General features: G+C 48.7%; 1 protein-coding gene and 1 pseudogene across 4 annotated transcripts in view; one reads left to right on the top strand and one right to left on the bottom strand.

Annotated features, from left to right (window-relative positions):
- RFX2 (regulatory factor X2) overlaps positions 1–16175 on the bottom strand; it is a 61143-nt gene that overhangs the window by 32298 nt on the left and 12670 nt on the right. For 3 of the 4 annotated variants that reach the window (XM_053372732.1, XM_053372730.1, XM_053372733.1), the window contains exons 2-4: positions 5464–5576; positions 3688–3777; positions 1238–1317 (exon numbers count right to left, since the gene is read on the bottom strand). In XM_053372732.1, coding sequence (XP_053228707.1) covers positions 1238–1317; positions 3688–3777; positions 5464–5568 — 275 coding nt within the window. In that variant the 5' untranslated portion in view covers positions 5569–5576. Of the gene's footprint in view, positions 1–1237; positions 1318–3687; positions 3778–5463; positions 5577–5843; positions 5905–7229; positions 7367–16175 lie in introns of all 4 variants that reach the window. The other variant, XM_053372731.1, reaches the window with a different exon arrangement.
- On the top strand, positions 5653–8122 carry LOC128405797 (protein mago nashi homolog; annotated as a pseudogene).

Here is a 16175-nt window from a genome sequence, read left to right as displayed (position 1 = left end):
CCTTTCTGTTGGGGATAATTCAATATCTCCATATATCATCCAAAGTCCCTATCGTGATCTTGCTTCCATAATTTTTGACCTGGCAATATATTGCAAATCAGGGTGTGTGTTTGTGTGTGCTCTGCAAAAATCACGATACTGGGAGGGAAAACCATGAAGCATGTACATAGCTTCATCCTTGCTCCAGACATTGTGATATATCGGTATATTGTGATGTTAAGCTGGTGAGAATATCACAAAGTTGAAAACCAGATATTGCCCTGGGAAATGATCTATAATGAATTGAAAAAAAATGTTTAAAAGTACTTCCCCGCTGCCCCCGAGTCCTTTCTGTTGGGGATAATTCAGATTGAAATTCCCAGGTGTCAAAAAAGGTTATTTATGTATGCTACAACTGCGGCCCGAATTTTATCTGTCCTGAATTCTTACGGCATTCTGATCCACTGGATGTTCCCACCACCACAGGAAAAAAAGGGTGAAAAAGCATTCCTCTGTCCACGTTTCTCCCCCATTCATTATTTTATACACCTTGATCGTGTCTCCTCTTAATCGCTTTCTCTCTAAACTAAAAAACTACCCTGAGCTCCTTGGGGAGGGGTGGGGGCAAAGGCAGATGAGGAACATGCTATAGGTATGGTATGATGCCCCAGTATTCACCTGGATGAAGGGGGGGACGGGGTGTGTGTTCGAATCTAAACAAACAAATACCGTATTGGCTTGAATATAAGCCGCACCTTTAAAATTCGGGGGGGGGGAGCTGAATATAAGCCGCTCCCTTAAAATTCCACAGGCACTCACACCCGTCCCGTCTTACCATATGTCTGTTCCGGCAGCAATATCGTAAAAGCCAGTTTTTGTAAGGTCGCGAATTTACCGTATTTTTCGCTCTATAAGGCGCACCAGACCATAAGACGCACCTAGCTTTTGGAGGAGGAAAACAAGAAAAAAATATTCTGAATCTCAGAAGCCAGAACAGCAAGAGGGATCGCTGCGCAGCGAAAGCAGCAATCCCTCTTGCTGTTCTGGCTTCTGGGATAGCTGCGCAGCCTGCATTCGCTCCATAGGACGCACACACATTTCCCCTTACTTTTTAGGAGGGAAAAAGTGAGTCTTATAGAGCAAAAAATACGGTAAGCCGCCATTTAACTTTTCACGGTCAGAATTTGGGGGGGAAAGTGAGGCTTATATTCAGGCCAATATGGTAACTGGGCAGGGAGGGGAGGGAAGGGATACTTACATGGTCCCATTGGTATAGACAGCTTCTCCTCCTTCGACGTACTGGACTTGAGCTGGATAGACGTGCTGTACCGTTTGCACCTAAGAGAAAGGCACAGAGATGGGAGCAGCCATGAAATCTTGCCCCTGTGCCTCTACAACAGCTTCAGCATCCCACCAGCTCCCTGGGCTGGGAGGTGCAAAGGAGGGGAAAACAGTCTTGTGTCCCTGCACCCCAGCTGAGCAAAAGCCTCTCCCACGACACATTTCTAAGACCAGCAAAGCAATAGGGAAGGTGGAAGAGGAGTTTAGGGAGCAGGGGGAATCTTTTAACAATTCTATGCTATGTGGAAAGAACCTTTTATTGAGGGTGAAAGAGGAGAGCGCAAAATATGGTCTGAAGCTCAACATCAAAAAAAGAAGATCATTGCCACTGGGCCCATCACCTCCTGGCAAATAGAAGGGGAAGAAATGGAGGCAGTGAGAGATTTTACTTTCTTGGGCTCCATGATTACTGCGGATGGTGACAGCAGCCACGAAATTAAAAGACGCCTGCTTCTTGGGAGGAAAGCAATGACAAACCTAGACAGCATCTTAAAAAGCAGAGACATCACCTTGCCAACAAAGGTCTGTATAGTTAAAGCTATGGTTTTCCCAGTAGTGATGTATGGAAGTGAGAGCTGGGCCATAAAGAAGGCTGATCGCCGAAGAATTGATGCTTTTGAATTCTGGTGCTGGAGGAGACTCTTGAGAGGCCCATGGACTGCAAGAAGATCAAACCTCTCCATTCTGAAGGAAATCAGCCCTGAGTGCTCACTGGAAGGACAGATCCTGAAGCTGAGGCTCTAAGACTTTGGCCACCTCATGAGAAGAGAAGACTCCCTGGAAAAGACCCTGATGTTGGGAAAGATTGAGGGCACAAGGAGAAGGGGACGATAGAGGACGAGATGGTGGGACAGTGTTCTCAAAGCTACCAGCATGAGTTTGACCGAACTGTGGGAGGTAGTGGAAGACAGGAGGGCCTGGCGTGCTCTGGTCCATGGGGTCACCAAGAGGCGGACATGACTAAACGACTAAACAACAACAACAACATGCTATGTGGACAAATAAAAATGATAGAGTGTGTGCTTCTCCAGTGCCTATACTATAGAGACATTCGTATTAGCCTTGTTATGAGAATTTTAAGGTCCAAGATATAAAACAAATGTTCATAAATGTACCAGGCAAACACATACATAAATATATAGAACCACATGTATAAAACCGTACAGGAAAACAGTTCTGAAGCCATTTTGACTCTTTCAGTGACCTCAAATATTCCTCTGCAGTTTGGATGGGAATGGGAAAAGCCTCCCCATTATCTCTGTGCTCACAAATCCTGCCTTAAGGGCACATTTGGGTATGAATAGGGTTAAGGAAATCAGCCCTGAGTGCTCACTGGAAGGACAGATCCTGAAGCTGAGGCTCCTAGACTTTGGCCACCTCATGAGAAGAGAAGACTCCCTGGAAAAGACCCTGATGTTGGGAAAGATTGAGGGCACAAGGAGAAGGGGACGACAGAGGACGAGATGGTGGGACAGTGTTCTTGAAGCTACCAGCATGAGTTTGACCAAACTGCGGGAGGCAGTGGAAGACAGGAGTGCCTGGCGTGCTCTGGTCCAGGGGGTCACAAAGAGGCGGACACGACTAAACGACTAAACAACAGCAACAACAACAACAACAACAATAATAATAATCTGTGGCTCTAAAAGGGGCAGGGAGAGATAGACTAAGAAAGGAACTAATGCTTTTCCCATTTACAAACACTTCCCTGTTTGGGTCCCTACAGGCAACCTTCCTTCGATGAGAAGTTTGTGTTCAAGACATAATGCAGCTGGTCTAAATTTCCACAGCTGTTTTATGGAAGCATGCCTCAAAACTCAAGAGGTGTGTTTTTTAAAAATTTAAATTCAAGGTTATATTATGTTCTTGCGCTATTATCCCCAAACTAAGACATTTGAAAGGGACGCGGGTGGCGCTGTGGGTTAAACCACAGAGCCTAGGACTTGACGATCAGAAGGTCGGTGGTTCGAATCCCCACGACGGGGTGAGCTCCTGTTGCTCGGTCCCTGCTACTGCCAACCTAGCAGTTCAAAAGCACGTCAAAGTGCAAGTAGATAAATAGGTACTGCTCTGGCGGGAAGGTAAACGGCGTTTCCGTGCGCTGCTCTGGTTCGCCAGAAGCGGCTTAGTCCTGCTGGCCACATGACCCGGAAACTGTACGCTGGCTCCCTCGGCCAATAAAGCGAGATGAGCACCGCAACCCCAGAGTCGGTCACGACTGGACCTAATGGTCAGGGGTCCCTTTACCTTTTACTAAGACATCTAATGGTGCGATATCGTCTATTTTCTGTTTGACTTTCTTCTGAAGCCAGCACAGGGTTCAGCTGAAGTCTGGGAGCAACCTTGTCTCTGTTGCAAAATGGACATTACCTGCTGTGGAACTTGCTGGACTCTGGGGACGGACAGCTGCTGCATTTGCGCCCCTTTCGGAGTGGAGCCTGTCGCCTGCACCAAAACCCTCTGGAAGACAAACAAACCTTTTCTGATGCCTTTACATTTACAAAAGCACCTCTCTGCTAACATCCCTCGAGGCAGTGTTCAACACACATATAAACCCTACCAGGAAACACATCGGAATCTAGCAATAAGCCAAAAATTAAAACACCCTGCAAGCAGCTCGCTGTATCCAACAGAGGCTGCCGCTGAACACATGGCAAATACTGAAGAATACACACGAAACCCTGGCTCTTTCCGGACATCACCAGTAAACTACGGTTTTAAAACCATCGCTTGTGCTTTCATACATAAAAGCCAGGCCATGGTTTAGAACTGGCTGTTTCCCACCCACTCCCCACTCCCATTTCTATAGGGCAGGGGCCTCTGGAAGCAGAGTTAGGGTTATAACCATGGCTTGTCAAATGAGAAAGCGCACTAAACCATGGTTTGCAAACTCATTTCACGCCATGTACTGCACATCGGAGGTACAGCCATGCCACGAGAAAACTATTTTGGTGTTTTCAGATGCCACAAGACAATAGCCGACAGCCGCATCGGACGTTCGGCTTCCGAAAAACGTTTGAAAACCGGAACACCCACTTCCAGGTTTTCAGCATTCGGGAGCCAATTTGTTCATCGACTGAGCCATTCCAGAACCAAGGTTCCTCCGTCACTGCAAATTCCGAAGGACGGCTGTGTTTCAGTTTGCGCGTATCTTCCAGGAAGCACAAACTCAATAGGCTTGCCTTTGAATGTGAACATGAATCTAATTTCTCCTCCACCCTTTGTCCTGCCTGCTGCAGGCCCTGCAACTTGCCCCATCCATATAGACCACGGGTTGTCAACCTGGTCCCTAACACCCACTAGTGGGCATTTCAGGATTCTAGGTGGGCGATGTGGGATTCTACGGCACAAGCTGAATCCTCCTTCCATCGAACACTGGTAAGGAAATTATTCCATCAAGAAAGATGCATTAGTGGGCAGTAGGTATAAAAAGGTTGACTACCCTTCTCAGTGATGGCTCCAACCTGGTGGAAAGCTCTGCCCCATGAGACCAGGGCCCTGCAGGATTTAACTTCCTTCCGCAGGGCCTGTAAGACAGAGCTATTCCGCCTGGCTTTCAATCTGAACTTAGCCTGATCTTTTATTCCCCTTCCTTCCCTCCCCCTCCCCTTTTTTCTGAAGATTCCCCGCTCTGGGATCCCACAGCTAATTCTCCCCTGGTCTCCTCGCTGGCCCAAACAGGACTAATTTAGCCAGCTAGCCCTGGGGATCATCTATTAGATGGATTTCCCCCCTAAATTGATTTTTGAATTCTGAATTCACGTTTTATACTGTATTTTACGCTGGTTTTTTTTGTTGCATCAATTAAGTGTTTTAAATTTGTTGTCAGCCGCCCTGAGCCCGGTTTTCTGAACCGGGAAGGGCAGGGTATAAATAAAAATTTATTATTTGTTTATTACCACCCCTGGTATAGACGGTTCGCGAGGTTTGCGAACACAGAGGGACAGGTGAACGGACAAGAGGCAGACTGCATGGGGACTGTGGACCTCAACACATGCCCTGTGGTACCCATTCCTGATACTAGCTTGGTGGTGGTGGGAGGCAGCAAGCGGATAAGACACCCCCCCACCCCCCGCCCAAAGGCTTGGAGTTAAAGGAAGCAAGAAAGCATCGCTGGGAGAGGAGAGCGGATGGAGGGGTCCTTACCTGCTGAGATGCTGGCACCGGCTGGACCACAGGGGCCTGGACCGATGCCGACGTTCGCAGTGCCACAGGAGTCGTGGAATCTGAGCCGCCCTCGGACTCCTGCATGCCTGGCTCTAGGAGAGAGAGGATGATGGGGTTGGGGGGGGAACAAAGACGCAGTTTTTAATTAACGGCAGAAGCTAAGGGTGCATGCTGGTTTCTCGGTGGGCCGGTGGCCGTGGCAAACAATTTCTGTTCGCGTTATTACATTCGGCACAACAAGGGGAAGTTCGGCCGCAAGTTTCTCGCGTTCGAGTTCCGCCCTGGCGGGAAACCGAGATATGCAAACAACAGCAATTATTTAAAAAATGATGTCGTGATCAGAAAAGAAGCCTATGTACACAATTGTGTGATGGAAGAGAGGATAATCGACGACAGGGAAATCACGAAAGAAGATGATGCCTTATGCCAGGGGTGTCAAACTCAAATTCATCGGGGGCCGCATCAGCAGTTTGGTCACCCTCAAAGGGCCGGTTGTATCTGTAGGACTTTATCAAAGTTACTTTTCCTTAGGCACTGGTGTATGTTGTCTTGAACCTATACACTATTTAATATACCTATTCCAGTACGATTTTAAATAAGAATAGAAGAAGAAACAATAATGATTTTTTTAAAAAGATGACGAGATGGGCTTCCAGGCAGACTGGAGCCTGTCCCAACAGAGCAGAGCAGAAGCAAATGTTGCCTCCCCCTGCCCTGCCGCCACACTCAGAAGTCGGAGGATACGGAGCTGCAGTTTGGACAGCAGCAGTTTCTTGCTTGCAAGGGAGCCCCAGCGGCACTGCGGGTGGCCAGGATGTCCTGCTGGGGCCCCGAGCTGCTGCAGTTGCTCCCGGGGAGGGGGCTATCCGCCAAGTCCTCCGGCCCGGAGAAAGCCGATGTGTTGGCGTGGGGAGGGGGGCGGTGTTTCGTAGCCAGGCTCCAGCAGCCAAGTTGCTGGCAGGCTCCCACTTTGCTCCAGCTGCCCAGATGCCGACTCGGTCCTCTTCGGGGTGGGAGGCGCCCCTGCTTTGCGGTGTGGCACACCGCCCGCCCGCCCGGCTCCCTCCACCCCACTCTGCGCAGCTGAACCGGCAGCAGCTTCGCCTCTCCCAGCCCAGCCGGGGTGCGCCACCTGCGGCAGGACCTGCGCCGGGTCCCCGCCCTCCACTCGCCTCCGCAGTTCCCTTCCCCGCCTGCCGGCCCCGCTACTTACCCACCAGGGCGACCCCCAGCCAGCCCCGCGCCCCGCGCACCCGGCCATCTCCTCGCCAGCTGCAGCGCCGCAGTGGCCTCTTCTTGCAGCCCGAGCGAGTGAGTGAGCGGCGTCCCAAGCATGGCTCTCACTCCCTGCCCTCGCTGCCAGCCTCCGTGGCTCTCTCGGGCTCCAAAAGTTGCCGCGCGCGCACGACCCGCCCCCTCAAGCAGCCGCGCCTGGGAGGCTCCGAGGGGCGGAGGCAGCCGGCTCCGAGCTCGGCTTGGCGGGACCGCCTCCTCCGCAGCAAGCCCAGGACTGGACCGAGCGAGCAGAAAGCCTCTTTGCCCGGCCCGCGAGGCAGGGAAGGCTGTTTGCGTGGGTCACTTTTTAGAAAGGCAGAGAGCCTCCGCCAGAGTGCGGACCCTAAAATCTGGGTCGGGACCAGTAAAAAGGACAAGAAGTTCGCTTCCTCGCCCTTGATGCCACGGGCCACATGACGAGGTCTGGTGGGCCGGATTTGGCCCACGGGCCTTGTGTTTGACACCCGTGCCTTATGCCATGGGTAGGCAAACTAAGGCCCGGGGGCCGGATGCGGCCCAATCACCTTCTAAATCCGGCCCACGGACGGTCCAGGAATCAGCGTGTTTTTACATAAGTAGAATGCGTCCTTTTATTTAAAATGCATCTCTGGATAATAATACCTTTGTTGTCAATGTACAACCTGTGTACAGTGGTACCTCGGGTTAAGTACTTAATTTGTTCCAGAGGTCCGTTCTTAACCCGAAACTGTTCTTAACCTGAAGCACCACTTTAGCTAATGGGGCCTCCAGCTGCTGCTGCTGCTGCACCGCCGGAGCACGGTTTCCGTTCTCATCCTGAAGCAAAGTTCTTAACCCGAGGTACTATTTCTGGGTTAGCGGAGTCTGTAACCTGAAGCACATGTAACCTGAAGCGTATGTAACCCGAGGTACCACTGTACAATGAAATTAACAATTAATTACAATGAAATTATTTGTGGGGCATAGGAATTCGTTCACCCCCCCCAAAAAAAATAGTCCGCCCCCCCCACAAGGTCTGAGGGACAGTGGACCGGCCCCCTGCTGAAAAAGTATGCTGACCCCTGCCTTATGCCCTCCTCCAGACAAGAGTTGGCCGGCAGGAGCTTGGAATTGTAACTGGTGGTGAACACATCTCTTTTACCGCATCAAAAATTGGTTCTCTTATTGATGTAAGTCAGTCCAAAGATCCAGAAGGTATAAGAGTGTTTTACTACCTTATCCAGGACCTCAAGTGTCTATTCTTCAGTCTCACTGGATTACACTTCAGGATTAAGCCAATTTCAATTGTATGGATTTAAATTTGTACCGTCAAGTTTCTTTCGGCGGAGTCACTTTCCATTCTTTATCTCTCATTGGTTTTATGTGTGTCAGATTTTTTACAGAGTGAATTTAAAGGTAAAGGGACCCCTGACCATTAGGTTCAGTCATGACCGACTCTGGGGTTGCGGTGCTCATCTCACTTTATTGACCGTGGGAGCCGGCGTACAGCTTCCGGGTCATGTGGCCAGCATGACTAAGCCGCTTCTGGAGAACCGGAGCTGCACACAGAAACGCCATTTACCTTCCCGCTGGAGCGGTACCTATTTATCTACTTGCACTTTGACGTGCTTTCAAACTGCTAGGTTGGCAGGAGCAGGGACCGAGCAGCAGGAGCTCACTCCATCGCGGGGATTCGAACCGCCGACCTTCTGATCGGCAAGTCCTTGGCTCTGTGGTTTAACCCACAGCACCACCCGCGTCCCTAGAGTGAATTTAACAAATGCTTCAAAGCTAAAACAAACAAACATCAGAAGCTAATTCCATCCAGTGCCACGTTGTCAGTGGACTAGGGGGACTAGGCTAGTACCCTATATGTCCCCCGGCGCGTCCTTCCGAAAGCCTGCTCACACAAGCGACGTCACAACATTCCCCCAATTGCCCTTGCAAGCTGGCGCCTCTGGCCCTAACTGTTCCCCTATGCAAAATTTCACTGCATGCAAAAATGTTGGGGAAACTGCCCCAGCAAAGTCCATGGACGCACAGAACCAGTAGGCACGCCAGAGCCTTCTATCCAAAGTTCAACATTTTCACAATAAGCCTGTCTACCCCAGATTCAGCAAGGGTCTCCCTTAGATGGATAAATTTCAAATCCATCCACTGAACTGTTTTCTAACTACAAGATGTGGCACATACTCTGCTTTCTCGCTGTAATGGCAAGATGCAGTTCACCCAACTTACCTTTAATGTATGGCCACGACTGTGGTCCTAGAACTTATTTATCCTATTTTGCAACTGAGGCTGAGATAGACAGATAGTAACAGTGATAATAATAATGTTATTTTTCGCCATTTATCCCCGCCCATCTGACTGTGTTGCCCTAGCCACTCTAGGGGGCTTTCCAACGTATATGAAAACATAATAAAACATAAATAAAACATAATCAAAACATAAATAAAACATAATCAAACTTTTAAAAAAAATTCTATGATGAAAATACAAACTTTTTATAAAAGAATGGAAACTGTTTATTGAATATTTACAGATAAATTGTAAGCAGACAGAAACAATGGCAGGATTGTTGTAATGCAGTTTCGTAAGAGTATATATTTGAAGAAGATGAATAAATGAACCAGTTAAGTTAATTTGGATATGCAGAAGATATTAAAAATAAATTTAAGGAACCGCAGAAGATGGGGGAAGGAAGTCAAGCTATGAAAGGTCAAAGTGATTGTAACATCAGAGAATGTATAAATCTGAAAAGTATTTAAAAAATAAAAAATACGGACGCCCTAAGGAAAAGCGGGACATTGTGGGATCGAATCGGAAACCGGGATGGCTTTGGCACATCTGGGACTGTCCTTGGAAAATGGAGACAGTTGGAGGGTCTGCATCTAGAATAGTTAGTCCAGATCCTTTTACCCACTTATGGTGCTTCTCTGTGTAAACTAGAGTTTTACCTTGGATCCCGAACACCTTGCGAGTTGAACATTTCGGCTCCCGAACACCGCAAACCTGGAAGTGAATATTCCAGTTTGTGAACATTCTTTGGAACCCAAATGTCTGACGGGGCTTCCGATTGGCTACAGGAGCTTCCTGCAGCCAATCGGAAGCTGCGCTTTGGTTTCTGAACGTTTTGGAAGTCGAATGGACTCCCAGAATGGATTCCGTTCGACGTCTGAGATACGACTGTATGTTCAGCCTCCACTGTTTCCAATGTCCCCCCCCCCCACATTGTCGGAGGCTAGAAACCACAGGAGGAGAGTTTGCACTCTTCCCAGCTAGTTGGCCCCGTGAAAATGGGATGATGGACTAGATCATGGGTAGGCAAACTAAGTCCCGGGGGCTGGATCTGGCCCAATTGCCTTCTGGCCCAATTGCCTTCCACCTGGTGCGCAGGCTAAGACCCTCCCTGCCCACAGACTGCCTCGCCAGAGTGGTGCATGCTCTGGTTATCTCCCGCTTGGACTACTGCAATGTGCTCTACGTGGGGCTACCTTTGAAGGTGACCCGGAAACTGCAACTAATCCAGAATGCGGCAGCTAGACTGGTGACTGGGAGCGGCTGCCGGGACCACATAACACCGGTCCTGAAAGACCTACATTGGCTCCCAGTACGTTTCCGAGCACAATTCAAAGTCTTGGTGCTGACCTTGAAAGCCCTAAACAGCCTCGGTCCTGTATACCTGAAGGAGCGTCTCCACCCCCATCATTCAGCCTGGACAGTGAGGTCCATCTCCCGAGGGCCTTCTGGCGGTTCCCTCACTGCAAGAAGCCAAGTTACAGGGAACCAGGCAAAGGGCCTTCTCGGTAGTGGCGCCCACCTTGTGGAACACCCCCCTTCAGATGTGAAGGAAATAAGCAGCTATCCTCTCTTTAAAAGACATCTGAAGGCAGCCCTGTTCAGGGAAGTTTTTAATATTTAATGCTGTACTGTTTTTAACACTTGACTGGGAGCCGCCCAGAGTGGCTGGGGAAACTCAGCTAGATGGGCGGGGTATAAATAATTATTATTATTATTATTATTATTATTATTATTATTATTATTATTATTATTATATCCTGGCCTGTGGACGGTCTGGGAATCAGCGTGTTTTTACATGAGTCGAATGTGCCCTTTTATTTAAAATGCATCTCTGGGTCATTTGTGGGGCATAGGAATTCGTTCATTTCCCCCCTCCAAAAAAATGATATAGTCCGGCCCCCCACAAGGTCTGAGGGACAGTGGCTCAGCCCCCTGCTGAAAAAGTTTGCTGACCCCTGGACTAGATGGACTTCATTCGGCAGTGAAATTCTGCTCTTAACTAAAGCCACGCGGGAGCCCTTGCCAATCGAAAACAAAACGTAACCACGCTCCCCCCACCCCATTTTTTTCCTTTTAGCCGTCCCACGGAGTTATACTAAAGTGGGTTTCCATAATGCAGGAATGCTGATGGAAGGAGAGTCGCAAATAGACACCGCCTCTTGCGTCACCGACGAGCAAACTCTGACTCCCAAGCAAACTAGGCAGACGCTCCGGACAGATGGAGTCCCTAGAAACCGTCTCTATTTACCCTGCGCTGGGCTCGGTATCTAGGCAGAGAGCATGCAACAGGAAAAGGAACTATTTGGAAAAAGGGGAGGAGGGGGGCAGAGAAGTAAGGAACCAACTTCTGGGTTCTATTTCTGGGGTTAACATGTGCCGTGACCCTGGAGATGCCAAACAGCGTTTCGAAAACGGGCTCTTGTCCCCCTGTCCCCCGGATCGCTGGTGTTTTCAGAACCAAACAGTGGGTCGCAAGGGTGTTTTTTATTGCTCCGTGTTTTTAGAAGAAAAGGCAGAAAGAGGAGGGAGGGAAACAGAGGAAAAAGGGGAAGGGGGATCGGATCTAAAGGAGGAGGGGAACAGCTTTCTTTTCAAGCGGCGCCAAGGTGGAGGTTTCGAAAGGTCTGCCACATGAATAAAGAAATCGCAGATGATTAATTCAAGTAGATTCCTGCCATCATCCGCCCGCACAAGTCAAGGGGATAAGTCACTATACAACCTTTGGAAGACATCTGACAGCAGCCCCGTACAGGTGAAACTCGGAAAATTAGAATATGGTGGAAAAGTTCATCTATTTCAGTAATTCAACTTAAAAGGTGCAACTAATACGTGAGATACTCATGACATGCAAAGCGAGATATGTCAAGCCTTTATTTGAAAAGCCCAGAGGTCTTCGCAGAGGTCCAATATTGGTCTATTTGCAATCCTTGTTCTGCTGATTTCATTTAATATTCTAATTTTCTGGGATTGTTCATTTGGGGTTTTCATCAGCTGTATGCCATGATCAACACAATTATAACAAATAAAGGCTTGACATATCTCTCTTTGCATGTCATGAGTCTATCTCATATATTAGTTTCACCTTTTAAGTTGAATTACTGAAATGAATGAACTTTTCCACCATATTCTAATTTTCCGAGTTTCACCTGTATAAGGATTTTTTAAAAAAATGTTTAATGTTTTATTATGTTTTTATATAGGTTGGAAGCTGCCCAGAGTGGGGTAACCCACTCAGATAGGCAGAATAATAATAATAATAATAATAATAATAATAATAATAATAATAATAATAATAATAATATTATTTCTGGAATAAGGTGTCCCTATTTTCATCGGAAAAATGTTGGAGGGTATGTGGGTTGTATCCAACCTCTCTGCCTCTTCTCTAGCTATTATTATTATTATTATTATTATTATTATTATTATTATTATTATTATTAGAGATGCCTGCCGTCTCCACCATCTGGAAGTGAATGCCTGGGGGTACTTGCATCTTGACTGTTTTCACACACTAGCAATACACCCTCTAGCTGCACAATCAGAATGGATTTCAGAAACCAGAAAGTCACATTGAAAAATACAACTTTCGAGCCCCAAAAGGGCAACTAGGCATTCTGTTTTGGCGACTCCTGGTTTAAGGAGCCACTTGGCACCTAGCTTATACACCTGAGTTTCTGATACTACTTTGCACAGGTCTTGTGAAGATCACAACAAGATTATGCCCCCCAAGCAGTTGGAACACTTGGAAGCACTGTATGAATGATGATGATGATTATTCATTATTATTATTATTACTGCCCCAAACTTCCGGCTGCCTTACAGCCACTTCCAGGAAAACGGGGTTGCCAAACTATGTCTGTGTACACACCATATACCGTATTTTTTGCTCTATAAGACTCACTTTTCCCCTCCTAAAAAGTAAGAGGAAATGTGTGTGTGCATCTTATGGAGCGAATGCAGGCTGCGCAGCTCTCCCAGAAACCAGAACAGCAAGAGGGATTGCTGCGTTCACTGCGCAGCGATCCCTCTTGCTGTTCTGGCTTCTGAGATTCAGAATATATTTTTTCTTGTTTTCCTCCTCCAAAAACTAGGTGCTTCTTGTGGTCTGGTGTGTCTTATAGAGCGAAAAATATGGTACTTTTACAGCTTATGGCTTCCTCAAAGAGGAATCCTGGGAACTATAGTTTGCAGAGCAGCAATTCCCAGCTCCCAGGATTCTTCGGAGGAAACTGTGAGCTTTAAATGCAGGGTGTGCACACAACTCTATTTCTCAGGGGCCTAACAAGTCTTTATTTTTATTTTTTAAATTAAAAACAAGCTGGGAGAAGCCCATTTCCAGCCCACCTGCGTATCGTAAGCAATTTGGCGCTGCTTTCCTCTGCCCTGCCCACCATTCCTTTTGTGTCGTGTCTTTTTTTTGGGGGGGGGGTGTTAAAGACCAGGGGCAGGGACTGTCATTTGTAAGACGCTCTAGAGCATTCTGGCTGATGGACAAGACAGAAATGCTTTGAATAAATAAATACACCGATTATTGTTATTGTGATCATAATTATTATTTCTAGCCTCCACAAACTCTGCCTGCCCCTCGCCTGCCCCCCCCACAGCCCTGCTAGCGCGGAGAGCCGTGTGAAGATTTGGCTAAGTCAGGCACGAAGCCCGGCTCATAACGACAATGAAAGCACAACTCTTTGCAATCCCAAAAGATGTCACGTTGCAGGTGGCTTTTAAAGTCTCATTGCGGAACTCGGAAACATTTCCTCTGTTTTCCATTCAGCAAAAGGCTCCCCCCGCCGGCACATATACACACACGTTCATACACACAAACCGCCGCCAAAGAGGGGGCTTTGCAAAGCACTTTTCACATAGTAAGAAATCAGAATAAGGGCCAGTGGAAGGGAGGCAGGGAGAAGCCCCCTTGCAGAACGGATGCTGTCGGCTCCGAGAGCCCCTGTTCCTGGAAGAACAGGCGAACCCCGCGCTTAAGAGCAGACCCAGAAAAACAATCATTTTATTTTAGGGGCCCAAAAGTGGCTTGCACGGTTCTCCACCTCCTCCTTTAAGCCCCACAACCGCCCTGCGAGGTAGCTTAGGCTGAGGGAAGCAGTGACCGGCCCCCCATGTTCATGCCCAGTGCGCTTTGTGGCCAAGTGGGGGAATTCGAACCCTGGTCTCCCCCCCCCGATGTAGTCAAGTGCTCTAACCACTGCACCACACTGCCTCTGGTCATTTGCCCCGGGTCAGCCCTGCCCATCAACTTTGTTGGGTCCACTCTTGAGTATGACCAATGTTGGACGCAACTCTTTTTTCTTTTCAACAGCCCCCCCCTCAAAAAAAATTCCTCCTCCTTTCCTGGTTCCTAAGGAAAATCGGATTCACGGGGTGCTTGGCTTGCAACTGCTGCTCTTCTCGAAAAACAAGCAGCACTTTTTAAAATAAATAAATAAAACAAAACAACTCCATTTCAATTACTATAGAGAAGAAATGATTATTTTCCTTCTCCCTCTCTCTGCAACCCTCTCCTCTCCCTCCCCCCCCCCCCCGCACCCTGCCATCCGCCCTGGAACGATTGACAAATCAGCCTGACATATTTAGTGTGTTTTTAATGGGAGGAGGGAGAAGGGAGAGTCGCGGTGAGGGGGGGGTGGCATTGTTTAGTTTGGGAAGCATTCTATCCGTTGCCGGGCAACCGGCCCCTGGAAACGGGAGTGGACTGCGTCGCCCGGGGCAACCGTTGTTACTCAATAAACAATGCGGGGACCGGTGCAAACTCAGCCAGCGCTCCCGTTATTAATTGAACATCTGCATGTGCTTCTATCTCTCCCCCCCCCAAACACACCCCCATGATTAAAACTGGAGGAAAGCAGATAGGACTTTGAGGCTGGAGTTCGGGAGCGATTAACTCAGTGCCCGGGCGGCTGGCTCAAATTGATAATATTGTTGAATCCTCAAATGCAGAAGTTCTCGTGTTGTTGTTTTTCCAAGGGATGGGGGGGGGGCTTAAGCCTCTCCACCACCCCGTAATCCTGGGTGGCACCGGGGTGGTGGAGGAGATTAAGGCCCTTCCACGAGAGATCGCTGCTTTTGTCCCCCCCCCTCCAGAGGCGGTTTCAAAACTCCTCCAAAACAAAACTTTCGCTCTGCCTGAATCTTTCCAGAGAAAACCCCTGCAAAAAGATGGGCAGGCCTGAACAGCATGAACAGGAGCTGCGATGCAAGAAATCTACCAGCCCCTCCCCAAAAAAACCAAATCTGAAGCGACCTGCAAGAATTTCACCAACAGCTTCTTCTCAGAAGCATAAAAACCAGGGAGCTGGGGCAGGAGGCGCCGGAAAAGGACGGAATGGTGACCGGGGGGGGGGGCGTGGTTACATACAATGATCATTATTTATGGTATAATAATATGCAATAAAGTAAAGGTAAAGGGACCCCTGACCATTAGGTCCAGTCGTGACCGACTCTGGGGTTGCGGCGCTCATCTCGCTTTATTGGCCGAGGGAGCCGGCGTACAGCTTCCAGGTCATGTGGTCAGCATGACGAAGCCGCTTCTGGCGAACCAGAGCAGCTCACGGAAATGCCGTTTACCTTCCCGCTGGAGTGGTACCTATTTATCTACTTGCACTCTGACGTGTTTTCGAACTGCTAGGTTGGCAGGAGCAGGGACCGAGCAACGGGAGCTCACCCTGTCGTGGGGATTCGAACCGCTGACCTAAGCCCTAAGCTCTGTGGTTTAACCCACAGCGCCACCCGCGTCACTTATAACATGCAATACTATCTATCTATCATAACACGGGTACGAAACTTCAGGGCTGCCTTCAGAAGTCTTCTAAAAGTCTGGTAGTTGTTCTCTTTGACATCTGGTGGGAGGGCGTTCCACGGGGCGGGTGCCACTACTGAGAAGGCCCTCTGCCTGGTTCCCTGTGGCTTTGCTTCTCGCAATGAGGGAACCGCCAGAAGGCCCTCGGAGCTGGACCTCAGTGTCCGGGTAGAACGATGGGGGTGGAGGCGCTCCTTCAGATATACTGGACCGAGGCCGTTTAGGGCCTGTCTTGAAAGAGTTCTGCCATCAGACGTGAATCTCAAGTTTCCATCGCGAACCGTGAGTTTGCAGCCCTAGAATCTGCGAAGCGACGCTTGGCGAATGGCGCCTCTGAACATGG

The sequence above is a fragment of the Podarcis raffonei genome, chromosome 18 (genome assembly GCF_027172205.1).
Source record: "Podarcis raffonei isolate rPodRaf1 chromosome 18, rPodRaf1.pri, whole genome shotgun sequence".
Lineage (NCBI taxonomy): Eukaryota > Metazoa > Chordata > Lepidosauria > Squamata > Lacertidae > Podarcis > Podarcis raffonei.
This window is presented reverse-complemented; position numbering and strand designations above follow the sequence as displayed.